Source organism: Rissa tridactyla, chromosome 1 (genome assembly GCF_028500815.1).
Source record: "Rissa tridactyla isolate bRisTri1 chromosome 1, bRisTri1.patW.cur.20221130, whole genome shotgun sequence".
In the NCBI taxonomy this organism is placed as follows: Eukaryota; Metazoa; Chordata; class Aves; order Charadriiformes; family Laridae; genus Rissa; species Rissa tridactyla.
In genome coordinates this window covers 134055511-134078066 of record NC_071466.1, presented here as the reverse complement: position 1 = coordinate 134078066, position 22556 = coordinate 134055511, and the positions used below count along the sequence as shown (strand labels likewise).

Genomic DNA, 22556 nt, shown 5'->3' with positions numbered 1-22556 from the left:
TTAAGGTGATTACAACTGATAGGGTAGTGTACCTTGAAAGTCTTAAGCAGATCTGTCTGAGCTTGCCATTACACTCTGCTATTTTTATCTTAGTGACCCCTTTACAAGTTTTTGAGTATACAGCAGAGATAATTCACCTACTTTGTTTCAAGCCATAACCTGGACAAGCAATGTCATTAAATGAAGGGAAGAAAGATTATGAGTGTTTTTAAAATGCATTCCAGTTGAGGATTTCTGAACGTAGTCATGTCTCACAGGGACATTGTGAGAGTTAATCAGTATCACAGTTATAGAAAGCTACTTGCTACTGTAGAGCTACTTCTTACTGATATCTTTGAGCCTGGGGAAAGAGAGACAACCCTTTACTAAATCACACAATGTCATTTTCTGTAGCTCGCTCGTACGAAGTTCTTTGACATCTCTGAAGAAACTGTGCGTAAAGCATCAGTTGTAGCCAGATCATTAAAAAGCTGCTACATTTCATGTATTCTCTGCAGCACATGGTACAGAGTCCTTGCTCTATGGATAGTATAAAAGAGCTTTAACCTTCAAACTCATAATTCTTCTCCTTTAATAATCACTGTAGTCTGCGCATAGAAAGCATGTAGTGCCCACAGTACCTCTCTCTTCTTGGTTGAGACAATGAGCTCAAGAAAGGACTGATCTTCAGCCCAGGAGTCAATCTCTGTGAGATCATACAGCACAGTGGTCAAGGGGCCAAAGGACCAGAGATTGTGTTTCCGCTTCTGCATAAGGTATTGAAACATCTGAGGAGAAAATAAGGGGACGGAGGATATCAGAAGCATTCCAGTATATAGTGTATTTGCAATAAAAAAAAAATTTGTTAAAACCCCTTTATTACGATGTATTTCGCTTGAATTTGGTAGTTGTTGTGGTTCTCATATCTCTCATGAACAATTATAGCAGGTTAAGAAGTGGAAGAACTTTTTCTGACTCCCATTTGATTATTATCTCCTGCTTGAGATAAAGGATGAATGATTTTTATTCTAAATTCTAATCAAATTGCTGAAGTTATTTGACACATTTATACACGTTGACAATAGACATCATATGGAATTATACGTTGATTAGAAAAAAATGATCCTGTCCTTTATGGATCTACAGAATAAACACTAACCATCTTTGTCTTTTTGTTAAGGGGAAGGGTGAGAGTTTACATTAAATATTGAGTTCTTAACTATGAATAAATGTCTGATACATGAAGAAGTTTCCTATGCATCACATTGAGGGTAATGAAATCTAGGCAACAAAGACAATGATTTGTTAGACTTCTAAAAAATTACTTGGAGTGGACCTTTCTGTTAATACCTGTTTAACTCAAATGGCTCAAAAATTGGGTCAAAAGATCTATTCTTTAAGCACTCATTTCTTTTATTAGGATAAAATTTTTTCTTATACAGGTTTTCTGGTCCTACATGAGACTTCTGGCAAAAAAAAAAATGGACTTGTTATGTATCTTCCACTCACTAAGAACATGCACAATTTTGCTTGGTCTGGATGATATTATTTCAAGTTCTCCATTTCTGAATAACCCCTTTTGTATGGAGGCAACTGTGTCGCTTAAACTCACCACAGTGTTGCCCTCAACTCCAGCCAGTTTGAATGGAGTAAGCCCCTCATTGTTAGGAATCAATTCAAGTGATCCTGGTCCCTCTTTGTTCCTGTCATAGGAAAGTATCAGGCTGTACATGTGGCAGGCAAATGTCTTATTAGGTTGGAGAACCAGGATGTGAAGAACAGTGTTACCTATGAAAGAAGCAGATCAGATAAAGTATAGGGAATAGCCCAGCCCTGTGCAAAGGCTGGCAAGTGACTGATGCCAATAACAGACCAGTGGCTTTCATTTTTCTCACATCCCTCATCCCACAGCTGTTTGTAATGAGAGAAAAATATGTGCATGCACAAATGTCAGAGTCTGATTTAAAGTGTCCAGATCCACTGTATGCAATTCACTAGGCCCCACAGCACATACCCAGGTAATCTTGGGCTCTAATGTCAGCTCCACTTTCAATAAGCAACTGTACGATTTCCTCATTTCCCACACAGGCAGCAAATGATAAAACATGCTCTCCTGCAAAGAAAGGAATGGGGAGAAACAACATTAAGACCTCAGGAGGCAGGAGAGGTTGAAGCACACTGAGGGAAAGCTATCCATGCTATGAAGCCAGAGGTTATGAAAGGAAAAGTTACTTTAAGTAACCTGCAGATTTCCTGCCCCCTTCCTCATCTTATTTGCCCCACACAACACTAAAAGGAAGGAGTATTCTTTTCAGAGTATTCTTTTTCTATTCTTCGTAAGAAGGTTGACAAGTAAGTTGCAGCATAGGCTGTTAGGAAGAAATTAAATTATAATTCTTATGCAATATATATTTTTGTATACATGCAAATATATAAAATGGGTATGATTTATATATTTATATTTATGTAGTACTTACATACTCAGGTGGAATCTTATTGTCTGCTAAAAGGGGTGTGACTGATGACACTTGGAAGCAGGAACCTCTGCTTATCCCGCTTAGATGGGAACTAAGCAAGCCTCCCTGATATTCCCTCATCACTCTGCCAGTTCCCTCCCATAACAGCAAGGGAAAAAGATAAGGCTGTACCGAAATAGAGAAGATTCTGGGAGCTGCACCTGAAGAAGTGCCCAGTGGCCCGTGCTGTGCAAGCATTGGCCCCTCTCTTGAGTAAAGCCTTCACCAAAGTGACGTTCTGGTTCACTGCTGCAATGTGGAGAGCTGTCTGCCCTGTAAGACACAGAAATAAAACCTTGACTTCCAAGAAAGCAGCTTGAGGCTGATCAGTAGCCTGCAGTTCATATTTCACTCATGGTAAATCTAATTTTTTTGGAACTTCATCCATAGTGGCTATAAGATGTAGCTTTGAAGATATCCCTCTTACGTGCAGAAGGTTGGACTACAGATTTTCCAGAGGTCCCATTTTATTTAAACGTTTTATGAATTCATGAAAACTGTCTTCACAACCTGCCAAAAAAACCCAACAGGATGCCCTTTCTAGATTTTTTCTGGGGAAAAACAAGACATGCCACACTCTTCCAGGAAGCACACTGAAAGCTCATGTCTCTCAGAAAGGACTATACTTTCCTTCATGGGACATGAAGGCGAGGTCAAGACAAAGCTGCCAAAGATGACTGTCTCTAGTCCATCAAACTAGGTATTAGAATTTTTAAAACCCCATCATTACTATCTTAGTGGTTTCAGGATTCTGTCTGGCATTTCTCTGTAGTCAATGAGAACCATTCTTTAAAACCTGGCTCAGAGTCCAGACTCAAAAGCAGTGGCCACATTTGCTTTCAATCCCTATTCTTTGTCAACCAAAGAACCAGTTTTTCTCCTTTCAGAGGAGATCGGGTAGGTGTCCCCGTTGTTACACATGACTATGGCAGAAAGCAAACTGTACATATCCTTGCAATTCCACTATAGCCAACAGGCCCACCTGTGGTTAAGAGTTTGTCAATTACATATTTGCACGTTTGCACATGTATGTACTTTGTTTTAATATAATTCCAATTTAATATAATGGTCAGGAACTATTTGTATGTTGGTTTTGCTATGTAACAGTTTAGCAATATATTGAACCAGGAACAGTATAAGCCACTTTCCTAAATGTACAGATAGTACTTCCTCCCTCCCCCTGCAGAAAATCCTGCCTATCCTCATTCCCTGAGACGTTACCTTCATACAGCTCTGATGTCATCCCCTCATTGACAAGGTCAGGAGCTGCTTCCATCAGAGTCACTGCAGCCTCCACATTATCATACAAGGCAGCTACATGAAGGGCAGTCTCCCCCAATGCACCTAAAAACAGTACAAGAACTATATGAGTTATCTAGACATTCAACTATCTGGAACAAAAGCAGAAATAGATTTGTCAGAGTGGAGAACTATAGGAGTGCTAGATCCTTGAGTGCTGCTAGATACTGCTTCATCAGATGACATGGTAACGGCCACATAACTGCATAATCTCTGTCCTTCACCCCGTCAAAATCTGAAAGCTGTACAGACTCCTGGTGTTTGTAAGTGACAGCAGACGCAGGCATGAAATGAAAGAGCACACAGCCCTTCCATTGATCACCTTCCACAGTAAACCACCTCCTTCAGCCCCTCCAGAAAAAAGGCCCATTCAAGCTGTAAACCTCTGATCTTCACCACTCCTTTAGGGTTTGATGAGCTCTCCAAGTTAGAAAACTCACTTTGTTGCAAAGCTGCTGACATACAGTTAAGTAGTTTGAGTCTGCTAATGCAAATGTTTTAGCAAACTAACAAGCATACTATTCTACTCGATGTAGCAGGCTCTTGCTTTCCACTGAAAGCCATTTGTGGGAAATAAGTGAGTTACCTCTCTGATAGATATCACATGTTCCGTCAGTGAGAAGTTTCCTAATGGCTGGGAGGTTGTTCTCTTTGGCAGCCTGGAGGAGTGGGGATTCCCAGATTCTGTAATCAAGAAAAAGTGGCTAATAAGAAACACACTCAAACACATGGTGCCTCTCTCCGGAGCTAGTGTGGCCTTTGCTTGAGACAGTATATGTCTTCAACATTTTCACTGAAAGGTCAGTAATGCACACCTACCATCTGAGGCATTTTTTGAATGCAAAAAAAAAAAAAAGAACGGCAAAAGCATACAAATGCAGTGCTTAAACCCCAGGTAGTTCATCTTCTCCTGATTTACTAATGCTTAGCCATATGGTGGCAGCAGAGGGAAATAAAGAAGCGAATAACCAAAATGTTTCTGGTTCATATAGCCCACATTTTGAAGCACAGAAGATAGTGAAGGAGGGGTCATTTGGTACCCCTCCTGCCAGTAGGCGAGTTATCTCAGGAGCCAGAAAAAGCCAGTATTTTTTTTTACACGGCATGATAAATTTAAAAAAGGTTGGCATCTGAATGGATGGAAAAGAAAACGTACAAACAAGAATTCCAGCTGTTTCATAGCAACACTTCCTGCAGTATTATTAAAAGAATGAGTTCGGAAATGTTGTCCCTCATCATACAAAGTTATGAGGAAAAATTTGAAAGCTTAGCTGTACCATTTTTTTTTCTCTAATGCTGAAAAAATTGAGGAAATTGTTGAGAACTGAAAAGTATGCCTGTCCTGAGAAAGAGCATGCCATTGAACAAGTTCCAGACTGGAAATTGTTCACTTATAATTGAAGAATGCCCTTGGGTCCTCCATGAGGCTCTGGGTTATTTCAGTAGATCTTTTGGGGCTTCTGAAGAATTTACAAGTATAGTCACCAACCTTCACTTCAGCAAGGTCCTTTGATGCAAACAGCACGTCAAGGGAGGTGATCCTCCCTCTCTACTCAACTCTGTTAAGGCCATACCTAGAGTCCTGTGTCTAGTTCTCAGTACAAAAGACATACGGAGCTACTGGAGGGAGTTCAGTGAAGGGCCACAAAGATGATTATGGGACTGGAGCATCTATCATATGAGGAAAGGCGGTGGAGCATCTATCATATGAGGTGGAACTGTTTAGCCTGGAGAACAGAAGGCTCGGGCAGGGTTCTTATCAATATGTATAAGTACCTGAAGGGAGAGTGCAAAGAATTACCTGCAATGCCTGCTTGTTCAGCATCCCAATAAGCTTTGCCAATGCTCAAAACTATGGGTTGGCCACCCAAAAATCACAAGAAGTAGAAAAAAATCTTACTAATGTGGGGCAAATATTTCTGTTATCCTCAAATATTTACAGATTTATCTTTTAATTCATATTTTTTTTCAAAAATTCATAAAATTCATAAAAAGTGTTTTGGGTGGGTTTTTTTGATTTTTGTTTTTATACAGATAAAGGATTCTAAGTAGCTCAAGTTCAGGAACTAAAGATTTAAAAGGAAGAAAGACCCTCAAACCCAAAGAAACAGCCTATGTTTCATGACTTTCAATACGAAATATAAAGAGATTCCTCTCTGTATAAACAGGATAAATTCGGGTTTAGATCTCTGTTCAGATGCAAATTTTGTGCTTTTACCTCACCTCTGCTTTCCTGTAGCGCAGATGTTTAATTTGTTCTTAATTATCTAGCATGGCTCAGGTCAAGCTGTAATGCAATAAGTCTAAGGAATACAATGACAAATTCAAGCTGATATGAACAAGAAGGTCGGGACTCATTTTCCTACCAGCCCCAGTCTGTCCTTTTACTACAATCTAACAACTACTAATAGACTGGATGTTAATCTCACACACACACACACACACAAAAAACCAAACAGGTGGGACAAAAACATTAGTCAAACCATATATCTGGAGATATATTCAATGCTTTCTCCTTGTTATGTCCCAGATTTCTTCCTTGTATTCTGGTATTATTTAGTAACAAGACTTTGGGGATGCAGTTTATGGGGCAAATACTATATAAAGCAATAGGTGTTTTGCATTAAGTGATAACACTGATGTTAGAATACATTATCTATGAATATAACTCTGTTATAAGCCACAAGAAAACCCACATCAGAGAAGGAGAGAAAATAAATGGCCCATTGCACAAAATGTTTTCTCAGAACTCGTGCTTATTAGGTATAGGGTAATTTAATAATAAAACCATAGGAAAATGGGCAATATGAATTCTGTGGCTTACAGAAATACGTATTTCCTGCTTTGAATTATTCTTCTATGAACAATAGAATATTGAAGCAAAAAAAGACAATTCTTTGATATACCATTATCCCTGGCTTTAATCCACCTGAAAAGTACAAGTTCTGTACATCTATATAGCAGAAAGATGCTGACACACTTGAGAGAACTTGGGGCATAATGCATAACAAAGAGAAGTATCAAAATTACACAGACAAATAGGAATCATTTGACTAAGTAAATTAATGGGCATGGGCTACAAGTAATAGAAGCATAACTGAACATGATATTTATCATTCCATAAAGGGAGTGTTTCCTGTCACCAACATAACCACATTTTCTAAGTCACTAAAGAAAAACACTGAAGAACAGAGAAGAAATAAAAACATTCGGAATATAAAGAACCATCCTGAACAAGACAGGGAGCCATTCTGCTGTATTTTTATGTCTTTCAAACGCCTTGCTGTTTGGAGGAGTCTTCCTTCTTCAGCTTACTCACACACCAGTTGCGTTAGCTGCTAATTACAAGATGAGTTGATGCAAACATTGCGCCTAGGATCACACAAATAGGAACAAAACAAAGAGGCACTCTGAGCGAAAGTTGTAAGATTCAGTATCAGTGAAGCAAGCTTGCCACCTCTGCCATTATTTTGGCTGAGGAAGACTCTGTGTTCCTGGAGAATGTAAGTTTCAGAGGTAGGAAGTGGGAAGGAGGTGGGGTTTCAAAGTATAAACAGTGCTACAATTAATATGTTGATGCTTTACTGGGTAGGCCTTTATCCCTCAAGTGACCTCAGAAAGGAGGAAGGATTGGGTAAGAGACAGTGTGGGAGGACACAAACACAATACCTTTCTCACAAAATTCTCCAAAGTCTTTGTAAACAACTAATCAAATTACAAGCCTGCTAAGAGGGAGACACCTATAACTACTATACACAGCTTTCATAAATTTAGGGAAAAATTGTCAAACCTTTCTACTTATTGTAGGAACCTCCAACTGGGCTTAAAGAACCAGAGATCCCAGGCCAAAGAACACCACAGAAGTGTTCTTCACACACTGCCACTGAGGCCTCAGAGGTCCATAACTTACATCTTTATACCATATGCTTTTACTCTCATTTAATTTTCTGTCCCATAATTGGGGAAATGTTTTACTCTCATTTAAAACATACCATTATAATTATCAACTCATTTTTAATATATAACAGCAATGTGGTGAGCATATAAATGTCAAGTACTAGGTGAGCCAAATTCACTAATATAGAAAATAAAACAAAGTCACTTGAATCTAGAACCTCCGAAACATTTTAATTTCTTTAAGTTCTGCATATCTAACCAATTTTCTTCCTGACCCATCAAATGCAGCATGAATTTTACATTTTAAAACTCTAGTTCCTGTGTGTCAAAGTAGCAGCAAGTAACATCTCTAACTTAGTCTCTTAACAGAGCTGCCTACAGGAGATGCTTAGTTTTCATAAACTACCATTATGTCACTGGATTGACAGGGTGGCTTTCAGAGAATGATTCAGCAGAGACCTATTTAGACACTCTGAGAAGATAATTCAGCACACCTAAGTTAAGCTCCTGTTCTAAATCATTTTCTTCATCAGCTATGGAGTCAAGGGACACTGAGCTCCTAATTTAGTCAGCTAAGTTAGGTCAGTAACACTAGGCAGTGCTGATGTCACCTTATAGGATCAGTTTAGGATAAGCACAGCTACAGAGCTAACAAGTAGCTCTGATGGGCAATGAAAACCACAACAGTATCCACCTGGAAGTGCTCCTGGTTTCTTCTTACTGAGCTAAGGAATGTAGCTGTGCATAGGCCTTGTCATGCATTCTTATCGGTCAGTTTTCTTAACAGATGATTCAATGATATGCTCAGGAAGCTGTGAGTTATTTTTCAATATAGTCACCTATACAAGGCAGGAACACTCGAAAATCCATTGTGAAACACAGAGAAGATAGAATGTAGGTCAGATTCTGACTGAGGGAGTCATGTAAAGTAGTTTTAAACAAGATTAAGGATTTCACAAGCACTTTCTGCTGGTAATATGTACCCTTATGGATTTACGGCTTCTTAAGCACTTCTTTTGGAGTAGATACTGCTCATTGTACTTATGAAGCGATAAAGAATGCAAGGACAAGTCCAAAAGTCTTATTTATGTTATAAAAAGAAGAATTCGGATTTATAAGGTTTTTCTTTTAAAACAAAGAAATACGTTAAATATGTGAACTGTCTGGACAGCAACCAATCTGAAGCTTCTTTTTCAAGACTGTGCTCACCAGAGGTGCAACGGAGCATCTCTTTCCCCTCTTTCCTTCCCTTCTCAGACTCTACTACTTGAGTATGGAATTTTCCTTTTGTTCGCTCAAGTTTAAGTTTGGCATCTTCCAGCTTCATGCTTTATCCCTAGCTATGTCAGTCGCTGAGGGTCTAAAGCAGTTCTTTCCTACTGAGCTATAAATTCATCAGCAGGATATAATTTCAGCTTTCTTTTTTTTTTCTGGTTGTGCTGCTCAACACTCTATCGTGAAATTTTTGAAGGAGATAAATCTTCTCCCTTCTTTCTGCTAGTATGTTTACGTAAATGCGTGCAAGACTTCGGGAAAGCAGAGGAGTGCTCAGAGGAAGCTAACCAGCCAGAAAGAAGATCAATGCAATCATCTCACAAGATGCTAAAGAATGAGTTAGGAATTAATAGTGCAAAGTGAAAAGGAGACAGATAACAGGGGCTTGGACAATCAACACAGGGACAGGGTCAGCAAATTTCTTCAGTACCGACAGCAAGACTCAGCAAATCAACTGGAACCTCTTGTGGATGTATGTTGAAGCCCCTTCAGCTGGCAATAAACACAGCTTCTCTGGAAATAAATTTGGCAGGTTACTAATTGCCAATGCTACTAGACAAGAAACTGCTGGGAAGTCTTATCCCTTCATATATTTAGCTATCTACCACACTAAGCAATAGAAATATTGATCAGTTACTTCCAGCAGGGCAGTCTCCTTGCATTAATCTCCTTTTTTTAATTCTGTATCTGGGACCATCCTAAAAATAATCTCATGGTAGAACTGGATTAACAGTTCAGCAGATATTAGTTATTTTTTATTATCACTGAGTTATTCACAAAACAATTTTGTCCTCTGAAGCATGACCTCATCCTGCATCAAAACTTCCAACCCTCTTCAATAGGGATTTTCTTGCAGTTTTATTCTAGATTGTGTTCCTCACCCTGTGTCTAATCAGTTTTCTCTAACAACTTTTTTACTTGGCATGGGGTTTTTTGTTGGTTGTTTTTTTTTCAGAGCACGAATTTCATACTTAGTGCTTAACATTACTAATGTTAATGTTACAAGGAAACTTACAGCCAAGTTCAAGAAGACAAATAGCTTCCTAAATCTATGAGCTGAAGCCACGTCTTGGGCACTGAGGTCAGGTGTGTGTATGTCTGTGTATTGTCTGCTTTCAGGGTAAGCATAGCACTTTATTAATATGTCTGTGAGACTAAAGAAACACAAACAAGTTTGGAAACTAAAGGGAATATAAAGTTTTTTATTGTGACATGTTTGGAATGAACATAGTTCTCTGCAAGTTATGCAAATTGTCCCAAGCACCTCTAATGCATTATTTCTCATAGCACGGATTTCTCTAGTAAATTAATGTGTAAAAATGCTGTTTTGGTTTTTTTTTTTTTTCCAAAAAAATGTAATCAAGCAATGGTTCTTGCTTGATCTATTAGGCTGTGACAGGCATGTGATTCCTCTTCACATCTATCAGGCCTGAATTTTCATAAGTATTTATTTCCTTTTTCCCCATGATTATGAACTATGTTGGGTTTTTACGTTCATATGCTCCAGGCTATGTAGATCCCAGAGTTTACTTCCAAAGATATTTCTAGAAAGGATATATGAGATGTGACCATTGTCCCTGGGACTCCACACTGAGCTACAGGCTGTTTAAAAAAGAGAGTCTTGAACAGAAAGAAACCAGCAGAGTTAGGCAAAATAAACTCAAAGTCCTCTTTAATATTAGGAGACTGTATCACATTTCCTGAACCTGGGAAAAGTTATACAGTGCAGGATTAAGCCAAAGAAATCCCTCACTGTGGATAATGCTGAGATCAACTGCCAATAAGATTCAAAGAACTATTACTCATGAAGACAGAGAATGAACAGCAATTCCAGTGAAGGTGAGAACTACCAGAACAGTTAGCTTTCAGGTATCGTCATCACCAGTTTTAGGACAGGCAAATCCATTGCTCTTCTCTTGCAGATTTTCTGTATGCAGTCAGAGCATACTAGTTAAATAGTAACATGTTTACCACTGGTTTTCAATAAGATAATAGGAGAATTTAATTGCTGCTTATTATTATATGTATTCCAGCACCATTAACACTAAGAAGAACTCCAGCTGAAGCCACAACACTGCAGTTCCACACAACAAAATGACAGGATGAAGTAAAAGCACTCTTGGCTTTCAACAGTTTTTCCAGAAAAGCAAAGGGTTTGTAAGAGTAGCTGCCATGCACAAGTCACTGCTGAAGGTTTTCCTGTTGTGTTTTTCTATCTGTAAATAATTAAGAATATGAAAGCAGTAAAACTGAATTCAGTCCTCTGCAAAATGTTAATTTTCTTTCTCCTCAAGCTCTGAGCATGTCTGGGGACAAGAAAGGAAAGGAAAGAGCAGGATAATAAGAGGGAGAAATGGTCCTGTGCCTCTTTAGGAAGACAGTATCCACATATTGGTACCATGTAATTTCTGACCAAATATCAGAAGGCTAACTTATGTTAGTTGAAAACTGTGGGAAACATATAGACCTAAAATGGAAGGGAACAATTGTGTCCCCATGCAACTCTGCTTTCACAGACAATGATTTTGTGCACACTATGTGTGTTGTTATGCAGAGTTTTATAAAGAAACACAGCAATGGGGACCACTGGGGTTGCACTACAGTGATCTAAGAGAAGTTTATGAAGAAGGGTTTGTATGCCTAACAGTTTTGCTATTTTCCTCTATCAATAGCAACACACAAGAAGTTCATGGGCCTGCAGCACATGACTAATGAGGATTCTCAAGCAGAATTAAGGTTGAACGGCAATCTAATAGCAGCCTATGTGAAAGGAAGTAATAGAAAGGAAGGGGCCAAACCCTCCTTGGTAACAGCAGATGGTAAAACAAGGGACTACAGCATCAAATGATGATTTTGGAGATTCAAGTTGAACATTAGGAAAAAAACCTTTTTCACTAGGAGGTTACTACAACACTGTAACTGGTACCTAAAGATGCGGTGGAATCTCTGTCCTGGGAGGCTTTTAAGACTGAGCTACACAAAGCCAAAGCAAAGTGATCTATTGCTGGCAATAGTCCATCTTCAAGCGGAGGTTAGACAGGGACCTCCAGAGATCCCTTCCACATCTCTATCATCTAAAAATGTCAAGATAATGTTATAATTATAAAAAAATTTAATATATTTAGACTTTTCTTTTGCACACATTCGTTTGGATATTACAGAATCTGATGAGAACTTATTTTTTAGTTACCTGTGATGTTTTTCATGAACATACCAAAATGTATTCAGTTCTTCAGCTTTCTACGGAGACACTAGTGTTCCCACTGTCCCTCCCATTTTAAGTGTATTTAAATCCCACTGCTCTGAAGTAAAATAAAACAGGCTTTTGGTATTTGGTCAGAAGTTAAATGATGATATATGTAAGTTCTATCCCTAAAGACAGATATGTACATTTTTCCCTCCTAAGGGAAAATATCCTTAATATCCTACTTATTTCTATACATATATGTGTGTCTACATACATGCACATGTACAGATAGATAGATTTTGGCCCACACAGCCACCTTTTTGTCCCCAGAGATGTTCACAGTTTCATGAGGAAAGAAAAAACAAATTTTACAAGGGACTGGAAGCAATTTCTTATTTGCGTACTGCAGTGGTTCTACATGCAGAAATGACAAGGAACAATGAAAAACAGATTCAGCTGGATTGTCATGAATACTGCATTCCTGTATGTGGAGGGAGCAACCCTGCACAGCACTAACAAACAGCCTTGATTCAGTATTTACATATGAAAACAGAGGCAATCTTCTGGATAACGTAAAGTCTAAGAGGAGTCACTGTATGTGTTGACACCCGGGCCGTGGGGGTGAAAAACAGCAGTCTGACCCAGGAAGTGACTGATCACCAGAATGTGGAGCAACATTAAGTCCACTCTATCCCACAGTAAGGGCAGCCTCTAGAGAGACAGAAAGCAGGATCCTTGCAAAATAGCCATCATTTCAGCTGACTGCAGCATAGATATCACACACAGTCTTAATAATAATTAAAAAAAACACAAGCAGACGCTCATGCATTTTCTTGCGAGCTTTACCAATGAAGCAGGAAAGACAAGAGTATATGTTATTAATTTGTGACTGAAGTCCTGCACTCAGGGTAATTCAATTGCGACCTAGTAAACCCACCTGTGAAAGTAGATAAGATTGGAACTCCAGAAGCATTCCATGTTGAAAGAAGAAATCTGATAGAGAAAAGTGCTCCAGGGCTGTTTAAAGTTTATCTACTGGCAGAAAAGCCTCAGGGAAAAGAGTGAGAATCAGCTACAGGGTGAGAGCTACAGAAGAAAGGGAAGACAAGAAGGCTGAAATTCACTGTACCTTTTCTGCTGGAGTAAGTAGATTTCATCCAGATGTTTATCCCAGGATTTTTTGCCTTGTAACTTCTCACTTAGTCCATTCCAGATCCGGAAATAGAAGGGCTTGCTGTCCCCAAGTAAAGGTACCCCCATAGCACGTCCTTTTTTCTCTCTTGCCTAGCTGCCTGAAAGCCAGCAATCCACGCTTTGAAAAAAGTCAGGGAAGGCTCGCTACAAGTCACCACTCCTCCACCCCCAGTCTGTTACTTACAGAGGAGACTGTCTGTCAGCTGCATCAGCTGATCAAAGTACATGTAAAAACACAAAATAAAATCAATTGTCCCTAGCAGACCATACCTTGAGCCTCATCAAGTACTAAGTTTCCAAAATAGCCCAACCCAAAGGTGTGTCTGACTTAGAAGCAGTTCACCAGCAGCCTTACCCCTCACAAAGACCCTATACAGCACTGAAGAATTCATACAGCATCAACATCCTAGGCTGCTCGTATTTCGTTCCTGAAGTCTAGAATTCAGAAGTAATCATCCTCCCTATATATCTCTCAATGCCTCTGGAAAGCCGCATCTAAGCAATTTTGAAACAGACAGATGAACAAGTTAGGCAAACCACCTTTTAGGTCAGTGAACATGTGGGAACGTGCCCTAAAAGACACTGTGCTCTGCGAAGGTAGTATAGAGGAGGACACACCTCCCACTCCAATTGTCTGCAAATCCCATTAAAGAAATTATCATTATAGACTCCACCTTCTCTGTGTCAAACAAAATCACTTCACAAGTTGGAACAAGAGTTTATGTAGATTAATGTGTAAACTTTACGAATTTCATTTTCCTTTAATGTTGTATAGTCTTTTTTTGTTTCTTCACATTTCTTCATGTTTCTTCCAGAAAAGCTTATTTAGGAAAGGGATGAAAACTTCTATTTAAAAAAAACCCTAGTTTTTGGTATAGAAAAACATCATCAAGGTCATAGGGGGATGTCTGCAAAGCAGTAGACGAAATATCAAAATGAAGAAAGGAGACATCCTTCTTCTTGTGAAGAACCTGGAAGCTACATGGGAGAAATAAAGAAAAAACACAAAAAGCTTCTAGTTTCTAATCTTCTTTACCTAAAGGCTTGTCCTGATATTCTTGCATCTTGAATCAACAGAAATGTACCTTCATTCTTACTTCTGCTGTAGTGGTAAAGGATTCTGTTCAGGCTGCCTGGGCCTAGGCAGAATCAGTAGATAAGGGAGAAAAGTGTGTAAAACAATAGGTCTGAGTAATCTCTGAAACTCTGATTTATTTAGAGGTTACTTACACCTACCAAACCAGGATTCACATCCAAACTTCTGTAAACTCATGATATACCCTATCCTAAAAAAATGTAAATCGCCACACAGAAAAAATAATGCTTCAAGACAAACTTGAGGAATTGTATCCTAAAATGTAAGATTCACTGAATTGTCCAGTTCTAGGAGGAAGCGTCAAGTTAAACTATTATAATGGGAAAAATTTATTACTTGCTACATCAAGAGGTTAGAGTGTAACATCAGGCAGATGTTATGAGCAAAATGTGAGGGTTTTTAAAAAATATCAATAATGTATCTCTCCTAACATTCTTGAGGGGAGGAAGCAACTCCACTTAAAGTTGAGAAAGATATTTAATAAACAAACACAATCTCTATTTTCCTGGGCTGTTCTCCCAAGCAGAGAATACTTTCTACTGTCTGTCCAAGGAGTAAAAGCCCTAGAAGACTGGTATCAGCAGGACAAGGAGGAGTGACACGTTCCCCCCTCTTCTGGGCATCAGTGCTACTGCCACCCAGCAGCTCTAAGGTACAAGAAGTGAATAACAGTCAGACAGCAGGTTGAGTAGAGAGTTCTCAACTAGCCATTAGGGCAACAGCTGCAGCAGCCAGGGCAGTTCAAACAACTGCAAACCAGTATCTCAGGTGGACCACCCGCATTGTCGTGGGGGGTTTATTACAGCTCTCATCATAGCTTCAGATTGCAGTAAATCTGACTCAATAGTTTTCCTTTACCCACTTGCATGGATATAAAGTCTTAATACTGCAAGAGTGTTTTCTTGTAATTCATGATAGAGGTCATTTTCAAAGGTAATAGAATACAGAGATGAAAGATGGATGAAATATGTAATAATATCGCATGGACCAAAGTCTCTTTGGCAAATCATGGCCATATCTCTTCAGCATTGCTGGACGTTCAGTCTAGCAGGAGGCTGTAAACAATCTTTCAAAAACTAAGGACCTGATAAGGCCTAGTAGTTAAGGGAAGGATTCTAAGCGTGTACAGTTTTGGTGTATGTGGTTGCCTGCATACCTGATACCTGCTTTTAGCTCTTTGTATCCCTTTCCACAGTTCCCAAATCATACTGTGACTCTGGCTCCTATTCCTCATTCTCAAGGCCTACCTTTCGATCCTGACATTATTCTAGCTCTACTTGTTCCTTGTTCCAGACTCCTACTGCAAATAGGGTCTTTATCCTGGCTGCCAGTGATGCCCTTTCCTGGTGTGTGTCTTGACTTCTCTTGTTTCTGACTTGGCCTGATTCTGACTGACCTGATTCCTGGAATCTCTTGATTCCAGCCTGGCCTTACCTAACGAATATGACAGCTGATGTCAAAATCTCCTTACATAAAATTTCCCTCCTATGTCCATAGGCCACGAGTATCAATGCAAGCATGAAGAAAGACAAAGCATGACCTGGCCAAATGCGTTCCTCACGCCACGGTGTCTAACAGCACAAAATTATGAGCAGACTAGCAATGATAGGAAGATGCTGGTTCTGTGCAGTTCAGTCACCTCATGGTTCTAGGGAATCCATATTCAGTCAATATCGATATTGTATATGGCACAATTAGGATGTGCTGGCCTTCGTAGAGCTATAGAAACTGTGTAATCAAGCCAATATGTGGAAATACTTCAGCACCAACCAAGGAATTTCTATTTTCACACACCTGCTAAAAATACAAGGGAACAAGAAAGCTACTTTTGCCACTGGGGGTTGTGATCTCGCCAGAGACACTACTCTACACTTTTTTATAGTGCATTGCTATTCTCTTAGGTCAGCCTACAAAACCAACAAACAAACCACCAAAAGCCTCCCCAGGATAAATCTGAATAGCTGAGTATGGATGAACTGACTTTTGGTGACCCTAGAACTTAACTTAGCCTTTTCCAGCAACATCCCTGAAAAGGAAATATTATTGGAGAAAAATTATATAAAAAGACTACAGAAAATTTTTCTACTTAGTCTCCAGTTTTCTCTTCATCCCAGCCACCTCCTCAGTTACTTCTTTCTTTCAAACATAAATCAAAAAGACTATTACCTGGACTATTAAAAAAGTAATTTCAGTGCTAATGTAGAGACAGACATAATTTGCACAGTACATGGCATGGATTCCTTTCCTTCTGAATGGCCCTGACCCTTACATTCCATGTTCTCACAAAACTCCTGTTAACCTTCCTGGAAATTTTGAGTGCTGAAGGTATGTAGGATTGAATCCAATGTGCTTATCTGGTGACAAATCAGGATAGGAGCGCATGTTCTTTTTTCTCTTTCTCTGTTTTTATCTTACAATTTCTTTAGAAGGGAGAAAATTGCAAGAGCTGGGTGATATTTTAAATTGACTACAAAGATATAAGTGTAATCCTAGTCTTTCACAAAATCCATGAGAATGTGAACTATGATTAGCAGCAAACGGAGAAGATAAAAGGCATTGTAGAAGTAAGGAAGCCTGTTGAACCTAAAGGAGAAACAATATTAGCTGCACAAGGTAGAAGTCCCCCATTTTTACCTTCTGAAGAGATTTTAAAGGTTTCTGTTAAGCACAGAAAAGTATGTAATAAATGGTATCAGAAAAACTTGCACGAAGTGGCTTCTGAAGAGAAAGGAAGGAAAGGGAAGTCAACTTATTTATTATGATGAATTGAAATTCTCTTCTATGTTTGCCTTCCAAATGTGCCCCCAAATCCATGTTAAGCATCTGTTAGGCAAATAAAGTAGCATAACTATATGCCTAACACATCTTCAGAGCGTTGTACAGCCACTGAGTAGCCAGGTTGCCTCAGGTAGCCTATAGCCAACCCACCCAAGTTGTCTATGTCACAGATAAGTATTGCCCCAACCCTTCTGTTTGGACAAATTTCAGCACAAAGATTTGCCTGTTTTACTGTCTTAGGGACATCATCAGGGCCATAAGCTGCCAGGGCATTACAGAAGCTCTTCTCCTTCCACTGCATATTTCTCCCTGTCTTGTTCTGTATGTTCTTTCTGAATAACATATATGCTCAAACCTTAAAAATAAAATGACATTTTCTATTTTTCGCTCCAGTTCACAAAAATCTTTCACCTTATCTCTCATAAGAATTTGCTTTTAAAAAATTCACACTCAGAAATCACAAGAGAAATTCTGTCCTTTCAGCAACGGCAAAAACAAATGCATGAATTCCATACCCAAGTTTAGGCTACCATCTTAAGAGCAAGAGTGGAAGTGCAGCCTGCAACCAGACTTCAGTCTTTCAACATCAATCCTGTACGTTTCTGGTTGTGTTACAATTCTTTGTCTGAAATCACAACATGTAATAAAATCTCTAAAGATGTAAGTTGTGAGAGAAAAGAATGAGAGAAGCAGAAGTACAGAACAAAACAATGAAAAATAACATTTCTTGAGTACAGACAGAACACAGAACAGAAAGTCAAGAACTCATCAGGTCAGCAGTAAGCAGTGATGTAGTTTCTCCAGGTGTATAATGGATAATTTTCCATCTGAGAAGGTTGTAATAGTGACTAGCCAACAACTGCTTGATGTATCAGAGATATGTTAGGGAATCCTGTTGGACTGTGCTATTTCCAGTCAGTCAAGTTACAGTATCTTGTGTTGCATAGGAAAACAAAGTTGTGGATGATTGTAAGCAAATGCACATTATTATCTAGTTTCATATCACACAACTGAGTGGTGATATATATCAAAATCCAAAACTAAGCAACAGAGGAAAATAACTAGATACTCCAGAAGAAGTGTACTAGTAGTGTGTTATCTCCATCAGTCTTGAGAAACTCTTATCTTCACAAGATATCATCTACTGTGCAAACAGGAATTACTTAACCACCAGTAAATCACAGATAACTCAGAAATAGAAGTAACTTAAAAGTGCATTATAAACTATATCAGGGCATAGGTGTCCTTTAAGGATGCACTATATATTATGCAAGTAATTCTGATGTGTAATTCTGTGAATCCGCCTCCTGGTCTGAAGGAGGGCAAAAGGCTGAAGGCAAGCTTGTTTTAGGTAAAACATTTACTGAATTATCTTAATTAATAGTGTGTGTTTGTTGTGTGTGGACATGTGTGTGCATTAAGCCTGGTTAAGTAGAGTGGATCTCCCCTTCTTTACTTGGAGTAGCAGAAGCAAGGCCAAACACTTGTGATGGAGAATGGCAGCAGAGGCACACACTCCTTTGAAATATGCATTCCCAAGGTCCTGGTCAGTTTGAGGAGGGATCAGCAATAGTTCCATTGGCTGTTACAGAAAATCGTGGTGCAGCAGCTCAAAAATCACTAGACTTCATAAAACATTTGCAGCAGACTTTGTAGCATTTCCAGGAAAAGGCAAAAGAGACAAAGCAAGAACTGAAGACCTCTGGTGGGTGCAGCTGTATTGGCAACTTAAAGGAGAGCTCTCGGTGAAATAGGATCACCAAGAAACTTCCTAATTCATAAGTAACCTTGAATAAGTCAGTCAGTAGGATTCTACCTCACTGGGGAAGGCTGGGTAAGAGTCCTGGATGTTTTCCTAGTGTTGTGATTTGAGCTATTAGATTAAGTCAAAAAGATTTCTGTAGGTGAATTGGGAAGTTTACTGTTGGTTTAGATAAGAGACCAATCCCCCAGCCTCCTGTCAAGGGAGTGTGTCTCAGGGACTCAGGTACTCAACCAAAGAAGCAGCATATTCCTTTGGAAAAGATGGAATGAGTGAACATGAAACAGATATTCTAGTCCTGCACATAGGGATCTGGCAGTGGGTCTTAAAATAAGAATAATTACTGTAGAAAGAGCAGCAAAGGACTTGGAACCTCACCTGGACTGTAGACTAACATAAAAATTTTGACAGTAGGATTTGAAATGATCAGATATCGAAATCAAGCCATAAGAATCCTCTCATTTGGATTTCCTCAAAGGAAGTCTGGGATGTTAAGATAGCCGAGGGTGTTACTGGGATTCTCTAAAGCAGCCTGTAACAGTGCAAGAAAGCATTAGCAAAAAAGAGCACTTCACAAATTTTACCTTGTGGTCAGGAGTGCCATAAGAATACCTAAGTCTTTAATTCAGTAATTGTAAAGTTCTGTGTGTGTCTTGGAACTGGCAGACCCTACATTTTTAGTAGAAATTCTCCTTGCTCTAAAAGATACACAAAGGTGTGAAAGTATATAACTGGGATGCATCCATGGAAATGTTAACCCCCAAATCTGTGGCTGGCAATATTTTTGCAGTGTGGAAAAGGGAAAAAGAAGAGAAGGAAAAAAGAAGGCAAAAGGGAAGAAGTTAGTGTGATGGCTGTTTAGTATTCGTGCCTTATAGTGTTGAATTAAGACTGGGTGGAGGGTGCACCGACTTCCAATTTCATAGCTAGCATCATGTTTTAAAGATTCTCAGATACCTCTGAAAAATTAATCTGTCTTGAGCTTTTTGAGTCTTAGCCTGTAGTAATTGTACTACTATGTCAGGATAGCAGATAGGAAATCAAACTTAGATTGTGACTAGTTTGTTTGTGTGACAACAGGTGATGCCACTTAATACTTGGAACACACAGCTCTGAGTTATGCTGTTGTCCAGAGCATCATTAGGGAGCTCCTAAATATATGTTTTGGTGGAAGAGGGAGAATTTGGAAGGTAACTACTGAATGACAAGGTTTCAGCTTTTGCTCTGGCTAACATGGGAAATCTGGGCTCTGTTAAATGTTTGTCTTTAAGAACGTTGCTTGCTGCTGGCTTGGTAGAGCCGTTCAACTACACGTAACAGATAACAGAGCATGCTACAAACATCTGTAACCTGTGAAATCCCAGAGCAGAGTCAAAATATTTAACTTCTTTTTGTTGCCCTTTCCCACCTTGGTCAGGTCCCCGAGTGTACTTAGAGGCTTTAATAGCCCTGATCAGCCTCACATGGGTTCTCCTCTCACACAGTCATCACCTCAAATCCTGTCCAGCCCCCTAGATTTCCTAGGGATAGTTTGGATGCTTCCCCCTGCCCTGCCCTGCCTTGCCTTGCCTTGCCTTCAAAGTTTGTCAGGGACAGAGAGAATTTCTGCCCCCTTCATCCCCATCTTGCCTCTCAAGTTCACCCAACCTTTAGGGACTTCATAGGCAGCCTGAGCTCCGCTACCCAGCCCCAAGTCTCATGTCTTCTGTCTCTCTGTCCTTGGCACTGTGTCCCCTGAAATAGTCCTATGAAAACCCACAATAATTAGACCTTACTACAAACAGTCATTTCTGACCCCAGATTCCTGTAAGGTGTGAGGACACCTGTTGCTGGGAGGGGACACTACTGTTAGGTTGCTGAGTGCGCTAATGGGCTTGGATGACCCTGACGAGTGTAATCCAGGGCCTTCGCAAACACACACCCAATTATACACATACGCCCTGGCCATGAGCACAGGAGGTCCATTTTTTATGTGTCTTGAGCCTTTAGTTCCTGCCTTGGCTATTTTGTAGAAGGATAAATTTTTAGCTCAGCTACAGCTATGCTTGTGTTTGGTCATGGACTCCCATAATCTGGACCCTGACCTGCTGACTGACTTCTAGCTTCACTTCAAGCTTGCCTTGTCAACATGGACCTACCCAGTGATAAGTGGACCTTGGTTACCATCACTGGATATCATTCTGATCAATGGATTAATTTCCATGCTTGATCTGAGACATGCCTCATCACCACAAAATTGTCTGACAATCTAGGCTCTTGATTGAACCTGGCTACCATCTCCAGGTCTGCCTACTCACCTTGCTCAAGTAGTCTGGGGCTGTACTCTAGCTGATGAGGCTCCTGTACTGCCTGGTGTGAAGTCATGCTCAGCTTCCTATCCCTTCAGGTGTGTCTAGCCATTGCTGCTTCCTAACATTTACCTCACAATTTAAGAGGTCCTATAAATACCTCTGCACTTACTACTCTTCAAATTGCAGTATCAAAGATTGTCCTAGGGAACATCTTGAATTGTTCTGAAAGTTTTGGCAGCAGCAAGAGATCATGGGAAGAGGCCAGATACAACCGGTTGTTCTGCAAAATTAACTTTGTCAACCCATTGTGCCTAGTAGTAGTATTAAAGTAGAAACAAATACCTCTGCTTACGTGAACTTCTTGCTTTCAGAACAGAAAAGAAATCACAGAAATATGGTAGAGACCACTTATGGTATCTGAAGAGCTGCTTAGAGAATTTTCCTGGCAGAAAAGTGACAAAGGAGTCAGTGGTTTCTTGCATTAACTATTGGAAGGCTTTTAATTAGTTAAGTATATCAGGGCTTGATCCCAAGCAGATAGAGACTCAGCTCTGAAAAAGAGCTGAGAAGCTAGAAATGTTCTTCTCAAGCAGGTTATCCTGAAGAATGGTATTCATCAAAGGACTTGCCCATAGACTGAGGAAGAATTTCACTGTTAATTCATCTTTGGTTAGCTAACCCAGGGAAAGTTCAGGTTACTGAGTTACTGTGTGAGTAATCTTATTCTTTCTGTGGAGGTATGGTATTACAATAGTTAAGAAAGATACTCAAAGGCTGTAACACTCATTGTCCCGAGCTTCTGGGAAAACGACTGTTATACACCTCATGGAAAATTTTATGGTAGAAACTGGGGAGTGCTGTACATGCAAAGTGGAACTGATTCAGGGAGAAGGCAGTGAACTAAACTTTAAACGAAATTTTAACAGCAATGAGAAGGAAAATGACAAATCTCCTGTAAAGTGGAACTGATTGTTTTTATTGAATGCATCTATTAAAGTAACTACTAAAACCAAAATAATTTATTTGTAAATTTAGTTACTTATTAGCAATTAGTTATTTTCAGCTTTGTTTTTTGCTTGAAAAGTTGGTAGTTGAGATTTTTTTGTTGTTTGGATTTTTGTTTTTCCTCAGATTCTGTTGTTTTCACCCTATCTAATAAAGCAGAATTTTTCTTTTTTGTGCCTGCCATAACACTGTGCTGGATCAGAGAGTTTCATTTCATTATCACTCTTTTGCACTTTTTGTAATATGTTGAGATTTCCTTCACACTCATGTTAGGCTT

General features: G+C 39.4%; 1 protein-coding gene across 1 annotated transcript in view; it reads right to left on the bottom strand.

Annotated features, from left to right (window-relative positions):
- The window catches only part of TRPV5 (transient receptor potential cation channel subfamily V member 5), a 29130-nt gene extending 15194 nt beyond the window's left edge, over nt 1–13936 (bottom strand). Inside the window, exons 1-8 of the mRNA XM_054188107.1 lie at nt 13888–13936; nt 13283–13445; nt 4381–4478; nt 3717–3839; nt 2628–2768; nt 1994–2092; nt 1592–1767; nt 621–767 (exon numbers count right to left, since the gene is read on the bottom strand). Coding sequence (XP_054044082.1) covers nt 621–767; nt 1592–1767; nt 1994–2092; nt 2628–2768; nt 3717–3839; nt 4381–4478; nt 13283–13413 — 915 coding nt within the window. The 5' untranslated portion in view covers nt 13414–13445; nt 13888–13936. The remainder of the gene's footprint in view (nt 1–620; nt 768–1591; nt 1768–1993; nt 2093–2627; nt 2769–3716; nt 3840–4380; nt 4479–13282; nt 13446–13887) is intronic.
- Nucleotides 13937–22556: the final 8620 nt, after the last annotated feature.